A 13032-nucleotide genomic window follows, 5' to 3' on the forward strand; every position below is an offset into this window, starting at 1 on the left:
TATTTTCTGGTGTTAACGATGAAATGAGTTTCTTGATTTTTTCATTTATTACAGAAATGGTTATTGCGATGAATTTCAAAAACTGAGAAAACCGTTAATGTTCTATCAGTAAGTATCTTGATATGGTATGAAATTGATCGTAGAAATAACTTGTTGTATGTGGTTTTTTTTTTTTTAACGCCCGACAATTGCTCGATTCATTACGACGGACAAGAACTTACTTTTTTTCTTTTTTTACTGCTAAGCATAAAATGACTGTAGAACAGTTGGTAGGAACATCATCTTCCGTTCATTCAATCATTTCACATTGTCTACGCTTCTATCTCACTATCTTTACTTGAAATTATACAGCAGAAAGTCATCGGATATCCAGCAGTCAGGTAGTCAGATTAATTTCCTATCAATATTTACTGGTAGGAATAAGTTTTGTGGCATCGTGAATGTTCTACTATAATGGAATTCTAGTGTTTTCGAGCATTGGATCGTTCATTTCACCTCTGACTGCGGTTTATAAAAAGTTTCTAGTCACGCGTTTAATTGTCTATTGCAAGATTTCATAAATTATCTTCAAACTGTGGGCTACTTAAACAAGTCCGTCAGGAAGGGATTACTGCGAATGATTTCATCGATATATCAAATTGATTAGTTTGATATTGATAGTTTAAATTGATAGATCAATAATTGGATATGAACTTTAGCAAAGTTGTGAGCTGAATTCTTAAATTTTTATCGCTTAAATCAGTTCCTTCAATTAGGAATTATTTGACTACGATTTTATAATTGTTCCAACGATGGATGAAAATCACGACTATTTAACTCTGTGCGTAGGACTGTTAAGGTAAGTTTTAAGATCGATGAATCTGAATTTCTAAAATCATGCAATCTTAGCTGAAATGATACATCGTAGGGAATTTCAAATCAAATACCTGTAACAAAGAATAATTTTATTCATTCAATATTTGAATTCCTCGGTGAAATTTTGATAGATATCCGTATGATTTTCAAATTTTTTATGCTTTTGCCTAAAATTATTGAAAGATTTGCTTTAGGTCCTATATGTGTTTGAAGTTATTCAGATTATTGGGTTAATCCTGTAAGTGATGATATTTCCCTGAATCCACCTGATAATAGTTTTCTGAAAGTTGAAGGTCTCAATTACAGTTACCAATCAGTTAGCAATCAGTAAACGTATGTAACATTGTACGTATCTAATTCCCAGTCGAAGGTTTTTCTCGGTAAAGAATTTCAATGGTTTTGCAGAAAATGTGATTTTTACACAGTTGGAAGTCGGCGTTAAAATAAATAAATGCCGTGTCGATGGGAGTGATAAGAACCGTATTTAGTTACAGGTTTAAAACACCCTTCATTCTATTGATATAGCAGACTAACTTGTTACCAAATTTAGATGATAAAAAGTTGTTGTAATTTTGGTTGCGTTTTATTCGCTTGATTTACAGTAACGTAGAGAGTGAAAGTTGAGGCAGCTGAGTTCAGCTGGTTACTATTAATCTTCACTGAGATTTGTTTGTGGATTAACGTTATTTTAGGAGATAATTAGGCTTTTTTTGCATGCGTTATTTTCTAGACGATGAGGCATGTTATTGTGACAAGTAAAGGTTAATCAGTGGGTGCTTTTACCTTTATATCGCGTGAGCAAATTGATTTAAAAATCAGCAGCGTGTTACGATTATATCTCGTTGTGGTTTGTTTAATATAACCGTGAGATGATTATTTTTTGCTGTCTTGTTTGGAGCCATACACTCTTCACAACTGACAGATTGTAATTTTTGTTTGACGCAATGAATGAAATCGAAGCCGGCAAAAACCTTGGGAAAGAATAGATATATGGGTGTCAGTTTATTTTCGTTTTTTTCTTTTTTCTGATTAAAAATATATCTACCTGTGTTATCGGAAATCTGGAAATATTCATTACATCCGAACCGGATTAAAAATCATAGTTTGCTTTTTGAAACTTCAGGGGCCCCTAATCCGGCTGTTGGTCGTAAGTATAGTCATCGTTTATATGAATATATATTTCAAACCTCGCGGCTTGATAATATTCAGATTCTCTCTTTCACTTTGCTTTAAATCCTCGCTTTATGAGACCTTTTTTACCGTATTTTATCATCGCAATAAACTTTATTCTTCGCTGTAGGTTTTATCTCCTTCCACCGGCCATACCTAGCACAAATGAAAAAAACATAAAGAGTTTATATTAATTACATATTTTTCACTCCCGTATTTCTACAAGTTTTTTTTAACGTAGACCGTGTTGTTTCAAGGCAATCTTTCATTAGTTAAGAAAATGTGTTGGGCGTACTTTGTAAATAAATAAGTATCGAAATCTTTCTTGATGAAACGTATTTTCCAGAAATTGTGAATCGCCCGTAACTATAGGACTAAAGAACATTAATTGATGCTTGACTTCTTTCTGTTCTGCTCTTGAGTTGTGTTTCTTTTCTCCAATCGGCGTCCCACCTGATTAATGAATAGAATAGATTTCGGTGAGAATATCCTATTTATTTCACTGAGTTCTCTTGATCAAGAAGGTTCTTAATACATGTTCTCTTTCGTAAATCTTTCTTCATTTGATGTAAGTGACACTTTTGTTCTTGTTAAACAACTTCATTAAATCATGCACTTTTTCCTTATCGTTACTTTTACATTTTTGTTAAATTTTTCCATTTTTCTTTAAATTTCAGAGAGCTTTCCAGTGCAGGAATGAAGGTAAATATAATATATATCTTTTTTCTTATATCTCCTGATATTCCGAAAATTTGACAATATGATTCCAGTCTCAGGATCTATTTCACTGTCCGGTTTAGGGCTTAATTGTCTATATTATATCTATTAGCAGGCTCTGCATTCAAGGTTTAATTTTTTGCATTCTGATTTGTATTTTTTTTCATTTTCTGCATTATATCGACATGGTAACAAAATTCATTGTAAAGCAGAAAGTGGCGCACTTAGCTTTGTTGTTCAAGTATTGGCCCACTCATTGCATGTTCCAAGTATTTGATTTTTAAATCAAGACAATAGCGAGCCCAATTCCCATGCACTAATGATGCTGTTTTGCATATAAAAGTAGAAATGAATTTTTCAGTAAACATTCCCGCTGCTGTACAGCACCTATAAACCTATAAAACAGACCCTGAAAGTGATTTTTCAAGTGATTTTTGTTTCGTTTTGACTGAGGTTATGGGAAGTACTGGAATGTGTGAAAGAATTTCATCTCCAAACTATTCTCTTCTACCGTCTATAGTTTTGATGTAAAACATGTCTGATTTCCCTGCTATGCCGGAATAATATATATGTTGTAAACGATCGTTGTATAATGTGGCTGGGAAATTGTTTTTCCTTGACAATAAATCAGTCGTCATTCGACTAATTATACATGATATCATCGCAATGAACTACGGTCTACATTAAAGCAATGCATCTTCCATAATCTGCAGTGAAATAATCGTGATTACTTCTAAGACTTGTAATTGAAAATAACTTCGAAAGTGTGAGGAATTTAAAGTCGTTTTTGTATGGGGGAATTGGCTCTTGAAATAGGGGAATCTTGAAACCTGGCGATTTAGAGAAAAACAATGTTTAATAAATATGGATATGATCAGATTCATAATTTGTTTGTAGTGATAGGGCACTTGCTTGGTACGGGTACGAACTAGCTTAAAGCAAATGAGTACGCCAGGTGTCTTATGATGATAGTATCTCTGTTTGATGAAGACGAACAGATTTGGTTAAAAAAATCACTTAGTTTTTCTAATAAACATTCATAAAGTACGACGAAAAACCTGTTTTATCACTCTGGTCTGTTTCTTTTACTAAAAGATTTTATATTTTGTGTAATATTTTTAGTTTTTACTTTTATTTTATGTCTTTCCCTCTGTTACCTAATGACAGTCAATGTCTCGAACTCGGTCATTTCTAGTTGATCTATGTTTACCGCGCTGGTTTTAAATCAGAAATCTCACGTAAATCTTCTTAAGATCAAAGTGAAAATGTAATTCCGCGTTATAAGAATTGTACTCAAGTTTTTAACCAGTTCATTGAGTATGTTCAACTGGAAACTCAGAATGCTTAACGATTTTGAGTAATGTATCATCTTTATTCATGAATTCTACAGTTTTTTCCTGTACTGAAATATCGTGGTGTTAAGTAGTCGTTCCAAGAAGCGAAAGTTTTCCATGCGTCAATGCCGAAATGACTTTTTCTCTTTCTATACCTCAAGAAATCAATCATTTATCTAGAAACAGCGCTATGTTTAGTATTGGCCGATGTAAATAGAATAGACTTTTATACTTAATACGTTTTGACCATATCATAAAAGTCATCTTCAGGCGAATATACTGTTTGCTCAGGGAAAAATTTCGGACTTTATTTGTCGTCGTTTGTGTGGGATTTAGTATCCATATCCCGGAAGTCCTTCAAAATTGCTTGCTTTTTAAACTGAAAGGAAAGGATTTGATAATGGTCGATTTGTAACTGCCAGGAAGACTCTGAAATTATATGCAAGGATGGTTGTAAGTTTCGGAATTATGATTTCAAATGTCATATTTTCAGCTATATTCACTTGTTTGTACTTCCAATTTCAAGCCGGATAAAAACATTGATACCTCTTCTGCCGCGGGACATAATAATCGTAAAAGGTTTGGAACTGCACGAGGCATCATCATTTGTCTGAGAACCTTTTACAATATCCGCAATCATCCTCTTCTTCTGACAAGTGATGATGTTTTTATTTTCGTTATGAGGTTATCTTATTGATTTCCATTTTTGTTCAGTTTGGTTTTTGAGTTAATGGAATTTTTTTTCGTTAATAGTTCATGTTTGCTTTAGTTTCTTGTTTATTTTCTGATGAATTTTCTCCATATTGATTGTATTTAATTTAGCATGCCTGGCATGTGGAATAAATAGAATTGATGAATTGTTTTTCGACTGTGCATGTCTAAGATCTAAGAGTCAGTTGATATTGACTTTATAACTCAATTGAAAAATTTAAATCGATCAATGTTTGAACGCGTGTAGAATTACCACAATCGAAAGTATGTGAAATAGCTATCTTATGTTGATAGGAGATGGAAATATGAAGAAGATGAGAATTACTTCACACATGATAGTAATATATCTAACAGATTCGATTATCAGGTATATTTTCGATGCATGAGTTCAGCTTTTCATAGAATGAACACGTTTGATATTGTGCGGTCACTATTTATAAGAAAACATTTGAATATCGCGCTTGAACTAATGGTTCTTTAATGATATGATGAAGAGGTAGTGGCACCGTCGCAATTATAGAATAGAGCAATGAACCCACGATAAAATAACTGAAAAGTTTTGAGGCATCGAAAAATTTATTTAGACTGACTTTTCAGTTTTTTAGTTTTCAGTTTAAACTGAAAATTCGAATTTTAATGAATCATTCAACGTTTTAAGACTTTTCTGATTTTTTTTTTCATTACGGGTTTGAAACTCTTTGAATGATGAAGTTTCAACGAATGACTAGCTGAAGAATTCAATTCATCGTGTGTCTCGACTCTGCTCTATCATCAGGGGTAATTAATTTAGAAAGATCGCTGCAGTTGTGGTTGTAAATCTATCGTATTGATTTTGCTCTATTTACCGATTTCAAACACGATTCTGCAGGCTTTACGAGAGATCTTCTGAAATCTGTGTCAATGCTTTTGCGTAAAGCCATGGAAATCAATTGTGTCCCCGGGGTTCGTAATTCTACTTGAAGATAATTCACATATTGCCTGATCTCTTCGGGATTGCAGACTCTTTTCACGTTAATGTGTTAACGCTTTTAGGCTGATAAAGATGAGACTTTCCCCACGATGTGTCGCCATCTTCTGGTATTTGTATAAACTAATCTACTATCGATATATGCGGATAGTGAGCCACCTCACTATATGAGTTCTACTGACAGAGTATATATTATTCATGGACCATATTAATCTAAATAATTCGTCGCTTTTTACATTACGAATTTAATGATGATTAAAACAATTATCGAAGTGTCATTTTATCCTTTTATCTGATGTGGTAATGAAAATCGTTGTTTTCGGGGATAACCGATTTTTTCTGCTGCCGTTCCGAAATTTGTTTGAAAAATTAAAAGCATGTTTTAATGAGCGAGTCGTGTAGAGTGTGTTGTATTTGACAGCTGTTTATCGAAACGCTCGAAACGCTCTGATAGTTCGCAGTCAGATGCTGCGGTTTATTGTTACATTCAATAATATTGACCACGTTTCCCCCGTCAATCCTGCGTTTTATATTCATCAATCATTTATTTTCATCAGCTTTTATATCAGAAATCATGCGATTAATAATTTAACAGTCCAGGAGGACTGGAACTTTAGGAACTCATTAACATAATTGTTAATATAGCTATCAATAATAAATTAGCCCACTATCAGTGGACCTTTAGCGTATTACGGACTCCTGGCTCGAACATTTCCCGTTATGAAATTTGAAGTTTGGTAAACATGAAACAAGTAGTGTATATCGTAGAGCAGGTGCTTTTTGAAGTGGACCATAGCTACGATTACTGTATGAACGTGTATACTTTGTATATTACAATTGAAATAAGACTCAATCATTAGATCTAAAATCATTAAAAAGCTCCTGTAACCCCTTTCCATCTAGCCATGAAACGAAATAACAATTCTGATAACATTTGAGCCCATAAATCATCTCATCGGATACTTTTTGCCGAGGGTTGCGACGAATTTCTGTGTCAAACGGTACTTTGACATGATTCTATGATTCTGTATATACTTAAAACCCATCAGTATCAGTGATTATATTGTAGACCTAAAAATAGAGTGCTCACAATGGCTTTTATTGGAAATCAAGGGTCATTTTCTGCCTCAATTTTACCTCATTTTTGGCTATTTAGTCAATTTCCTGTGTAGCAAAATCGGCCACCAATGTCATGATACTGTCAAAGTCACACGTAATTTAAGTTGTCCCTATTTTAAAGTCCAATTTGTATTTTCTCTTCAATTTACTGTAAGTGTAATTCGTCGACATAATGATGGTTTCAGCTATGACGATTTAAGCGACTGTAATTATGTGTATTCACATTTTCCTATTTTTGGTTTCTCGTCCTGTTTTTTTCCCTGGCGCCGTGATGTTGTAGCTGGTAAGGTTTATCAATGGTTTTATTGATGGGCTGGTGAGCGCGCGCGTAGGCTTAATTTAAAATTTATCAGGCCTTTGTTTGAATGTGAGATTATTGTCGGGACACCATGGTAATAATAATGATTATAATGGGTGAACAACGGGTTTCTGGCAGCCGCCAGTGCGAGCTTATATTGGGTGGACCAATCGTTAAACTCCGCAGAGTGCTTTTATAAACTATTTACCAAGTCCACATAAAGTTAATAATATAGTTGTCGTGTATATGCCAACTAGCCGGCATTATAACTTAGGAGGCCTTTGCATGATTAGATCAAATTTGCTTTCCTCGAGGGTTCAGCACACCTATTGTATTAATGCAGATCTGTAGAATGCTATGACATTTTTCTAGCATTTAACATTATATTTACATTGCCTGTTTAACTCCCTCTCAAAATACTACTTAGCCCAAACCATTTGGGTCAGATCACTCAAAGCGAGAAGCTTCGCCAAATTTTGCTGCTAGACGCATGCATGTCCTATTGTGTTGAGCTGTTTAGAACACTTTCCCCTGAAACATCGGTGGAACGTTTTCACACTCTACCTAACTGCTAGCTAGACGTATAATAAACTGCTAGTAATAATCATTATACGAGGACAATGTATGGCTACATGGGCTGTGGGATGGACGCTGCTGCACTTCCGTGGATATACACCGTTAATTTACCCATTAAGGTAAGCCTAATTACTCGTATGTTATCCGTATATGGATGGCGATATTTTGAATCGTGTTATTGTTAAGTATTAACCTTGCGATAATGTTTTATTCGGTGTTAATGTCAGCTGATTTTCGTTGTCATGCATTCATTTCGATATTGATTGTATCATTCGTATGCAGACTCCATTACTAGTAGAGAGATTACAAACATTTACACTACTATATCTGATGCAGTTTAATCTCATTCAAATAATTTTGAAAATATCACTCGCGCAAAGTGTCTAGTTTTATGAATATTGCTGTATTATAACTGGTCTGATTGTTTTAGTTTTTACTACAATCGAGAATTTTGATAATTCGGTTTAGAAATGTTTTATATAAGGTATTGATAAAGTAGTAAGTCTTGTATAGATTTCTGTAGAACAAATCTGCATATGCATACATCGTGAATGGTTTCTTCATTTTGCCAACTCAATTCATAGAAAAAAACATAAGAATATCATAGAAAATATAAACACTGTGGTTATATATAGATATATAGATATATATCTGAGAGCAAGTTTAATGTTCATGTTCAAGATATCAATTATTACTTATTTAGTAATTGCGCGAGTACTGTTTTGATAAACTTCAGTTTATTTTCATTCTCTCTCTTTCTCATTAAGGATGCATTTATGGACGTTTTTGAATTCATCTGCAATAACATTATTGGTTAATAGGTCGTCAATATGCTGATCATCTGATCGAAATGATTAACATTTGAAATCATTACAATATTAAACGTTTCGTAGAACATAGCGATAACATGAACTGTTGCATTTGATAAGTCACGTGTAAAACAAATGTAACTGGTATACAGATGATGTTCTTATTGATTTTGTCTAACTCTACCATATTTTAATAACACATTCGGGTAATATTAAACTCCCTACAGAGGCACCTTTAGGTAACTATAAATTGTTGGTTTATTTTATTTAAATAAAATCGCGATCTTGGTGCAATCGACGGAAATTTAAACGAAAAAGTATTTTCTCGAAGAATTTATTGGAAGGTGTGTAAACAGATCGTGTGAATATACATGAAATATTTGGCATCGCGAACTTGTATTTGAAACCTAGATTAAAATTAACCTTTGAGAGATGAGGTCTTTGGTCAATAATGGTTTAGTACATGAAAAATTTACCTTTGAACAATGAGATTCCGGGCATAAATTGTTGTAGGCCTATTCAATGATTTCTACTTTTAAAAGGGGGAGATTTTATATACGTATGTGATGTATGAAGTGATGTAGATTTGAGCATCCAGTGAATTTCTGTCCAAGTGGTTTCAGAAAAAGTGTGTCAAGTACATCTACAACCACATCCCCTGCTAGCGCTTACATATCTAACTCCCGTTTTTTTTTTGCTAAGATCGATCAATTTTCATTGAAGCACCAAACTAGAACGTGTGCAGTTTCGGATATATGACGGTGTGCAGTCTTGCACGTGGAGGCAAAAATATTTCTGTGTATAAACCTGTCATAATTGTGAAGATGAGGCAAATACGGTGCATATGTGGCAAAGATCTAAATCAAACAGAGTATCCGGGAGAGTGTTTTCAGGTTGAAATCAGTGTCTGCTGAATTGTAGGGGAGATGGTTTATCGCTGGTCAGCAGCGTTAGTAATGACCGATCATCTGACAGAGTTGTGAATTGCCTGTTAATGATACTATATCACTGTGAGACTGTCTTCATAATTGCAATCGTTGTTCACACTATCCGATCCTCCAGATATCCATGAGAACCGCGCTTTTTCTATTAATAAGCTTCCATTTTCTGTCATATGAGTCGCGTTACTCAGTAGTAACAAGGATATGAATCCGCACTCGCATTGAGAAAATTCACCCCACGCATTTCGGAATTCAGTTTTTATGGTCTTTTATGCATCCCTAGAAAAATGTTTCAATAAATATCCGATAAGAGTGTTGCGCGTCGCTGTCAACAAGCAGTTCCTGATCCGACTGCGATCAGATCAGTTTCAATCATTTTTAGCCCCGAGGCAATGACGAACTGAGGACATCATTAAAATACAAGCGCGCTGAAATATCTGCATTAATGGCCTGGATGCTATGATATACCGGTAGTGATCAATTGTTAATTTCACTCATTGGTTTTTTCAATTTTTTTCGGTTGATTGAATGCTGATTGATGGTGAAGCTTTATCATAAAAACGAAGTGATTGATTAAGGAAGCTGCTATTCTTTCGGAATATGTTTTCTACTCAAAGAATATATTTTACTAAAAAACGAAACGCTCTACTTGTGTTGTAACTGAATCTGAAAAGGTCTTCAATAGTTGATGATTTATTTTTGACAGTTTGCTACATATCCTAATAGTCATCTTCAAGAATACTGAATGAAGATGATTATTAGAATATAGTAAAAACATCGAAACAAATCAGTAACTATATAAGAGACCTTTAGGGATATGTTTTTCTTTCTGAGTTTGAAATTTTCTATGGTATCACCACTCAAATCTTGAATCCATTCAAAATCATTAAGGTGCCAAATGGATTCATAAACTGAAATATCGTTTAATTAGATGGTTTGTGTGTTCATATTATCTGAGTATAGAAATTCGGTCTGGCTCTGAACAAGATGACCAATAATTAGACACTTTGCCTTCAGAATATGAGAAATGTCTGCTCAATGAACCTAATTTACTGAATGACAGTTAGGATAGTTATTAGTTATGTATGTGGATGATTAAGCTATGTCTTGTTGCAGACGTTTCTATCAGTACATGTGAGAATCTCTTCTATCAGTACATGTGAGAATCTCGTTTCGTCTATCTCCACACATATCTATTATATGCTATGGTTTATGTCAGTTTTGATAAAATGTCATTTCCTGTCAGAATATTAATGAGATCTTGACCTGATCTATGGCTTCCTGTTGATGAAGGCTTTTTGTGAAGAATCGAAAATATTTGAAACTTCAGATGGATATGAGCAGTGATCATCACATGGAGATGATTATTTTAGTCAAAGTCAAACTGGCTCAGAACGTCCCGAGTAGTCGTCGTATTTGGCCAATACCTGATTGTTCACTTAGTTAATCACTCACTCATCACTAAAATACTGTCAAAATGGTACTGTGGCAAGTGAGGTAAGTCACTGGACGTAAAGCATGTGAAAAAGCTATTGTGCGATCGTGGCTATATAATTCGGTTCAATGTTTCAGAATATAAAGAAACCTTATGATAGTTTCAAATGAGTTTTGAATCTATTTGTAGGATGTTCGCATGAGGCTTCTTGAAATATTGTGAAAAACATTTTGTGATTAGTAACATTAGTTCGTATGTCTCTAGTTACACCGATTATTTGGGTGTGTCTCGCAACGTGTCAGCGTTTTTCAGGATTACGTGAGATCAATCAAGCTTGATTAACACACTCGACATATTTGTATAGAATGGCTGTACGTTGGATTCTGTTCTGAGAAGTTGCAGTTTTCGTAATCAATCCCCACTCACGTAATCGTATTTTGTGTTACCACTGTCATGAAAAAATTGGTCAATTTTGATGTTGCTTCCCCGCAGTAGAAACTAGTGATGTATAAGTATATCTCACTGATGCTGCAATGTCCTGACCTTTTCATGCTTCTCTTATCAGTCGTCTCCGTTATAAGCTGCAGCCTTCCTTCTGTCAGTAGCATTGCTGTTTTACCTGAAATCCATTGATCATCATCGCTCCCAGTGGAATAAGTGGGAGTTAATAGCATTGTCGACCTCATCTGCAGTCTTAGTGGCATTTTAATTAGTAGTTGCTTGAATTTGTGGTCGGCAACTTCCTCATATCTTGCTACAGGCCTGAGGTCGTCTATGAAAGCGGGGCTTAAGTCGCGACGGAACCAGAGGCAACTTGGTTTGAACGCCAGTTGCGGCGACCTGAGCGGATGTACCGACCGCCAGCGACCAAAAACAGGCATGCTACGACTGGTTGCATAGAGACGTAGTCAACCAGATCATGTCAGTATAGGTTCGAATCCTGCGTGTGCTAATTTTGAATACTGATTTTCTATGAAGACAAGTCTAGTTTTAGATCAGTTTCATGGATGAAAATTATTTCTTGGTTGAACTCTGAAGATGATGATTTGAACGAGCTGCAGGGTGTCTACTTATTTTGCATTGCATTCATGAGCTGCAGTTGACTATCCTCAGTACTAGCATGGACGTATAGACTAGTTTTATACGTCCATGGTTCTAGCGACCTGAGTGGCTCCTAGGTTTTATCGTATGCAGACCTGAGTCCAGGTTGTAATGTCACTGACCACCAGGAGTTAACCAGTTCTATTCAGTGCATCTCCTGTTTCAGGCGATATCCATAGAAAAATGAATGAGGGATTTAATAGATGCTGTGTGAACAATATTTATTGGCAATTCGGTTGATTACACATGTTCCAATGACAGATTGTGACTTGTGAAAGCTTATTGATTACGATGACGAGTTTCTGGTTACATGGATCTATTTATCAATATATGATCCGCTTAAATCTACGACGACTGACTTGTCAATATCTTCAGTCCGAAGTGATCAATGTCTTCCTCTGTGTATACCGATCACAAACAACCGCTAGAGATTTAGGTGCATGTTCTTTTTATTTAAGAATAAGATAGTTTTCCGAACTGAAATATTACAATTATTCTCAGGACGATATCTGACCACATTATGAACCCGTTTGTCCAGAGAGTTTGTTTATTTTCTCCATTCTTTCCGTTGAATGGATCTTATTTCGTACATATTGACATGAACATTAGTAACTCTGTTCTTAGTATGGTCTAATATTTGATTTCACTTAATGACCATTTGGTACTAATATTATTTTGTTTGCTTTCTATCATTAGGTTCATGTCCAAAACAAAGGAAACCTAATCATGAATTCAATGATCAGTAATAAAGGGTGTTCGTCTCAATTATATCCATTATTAGAAAATACAGTTTTATGCTATTCTACTTTTGTAAATGACTTGAAACTCATTAATCGTAAGATGGAGTTTAAAGGTTTCTATAAGCTTTCATGGATGATGGATAAATGATTTTTTCATTTTGATTTAGATGTTAATTGAACGAACTGGTAGAAATTGAAAAAATTATTGTCTCCTAATGTTATGATGCAGCGATCTGGCAAAAACTGTCGACATGTACAT

General features: G+C 34.7%; 1 protein-coding gene across 19 annotated transcripts in view; it reads left to right on the plus strand.

The window, feature by feature from the left end:
• Positions 1 to 13032, plus strand: part of LOC141899452 (polypyrimidine tract-binding protein 1-like) — a 66948-nt gene that overhangs the window by 2701 nt on the left and 51215 nt on the right. For 15 of the 19 annotated variants that reach the window (XR_012618625.1, XM_074785765.1, XM_074785768.1 and 12 more), the window contains exons 2-5: positions 55 to 108; positions 2703 to 2727; positions 4570 to 4655; positions 5082 to 5154. Coding sequence is in view for 18 of the 19 variants with exons in the window: in XM_074785765.1 (XP_074641866.1) it covers positions 55 to 108; positions 2703 to 2727; positions 4570 to 4655; positions 5082 to 5154 (238 nt within the window). In the remaining variant the exon portion in view is untranslated. Of the gene's footprint in view, positions 1 to 54; positions 109 to 1978; positions 2003 to 2702; positions 2728 to 4569; positions 4656 to 5081; positions 5155 to 13032 lie in introns of all 19 variants that reach the window. The other 4 variants (XM_074785773.1, XM_074785787.1, XM_074785788.1 and 1 more) reach the window with 4 other exon arrangements.

Source organism: Tubulanus polymorphus, chromosome 2 (assembly GCF_964204645.1).
Source record: "Tubulanus polymorphus chromosome 2, tnTubPoly1.2, whole genome shotgun sequence".
NCBI classification, from domain to species: domain Eukaryota; kingdom Metazoa; phylum Nemertea; class Palaeonemertea; order Tubulaniformes; family Tubulanidae; genus Tubulanus; species Tubulanus polymorphus.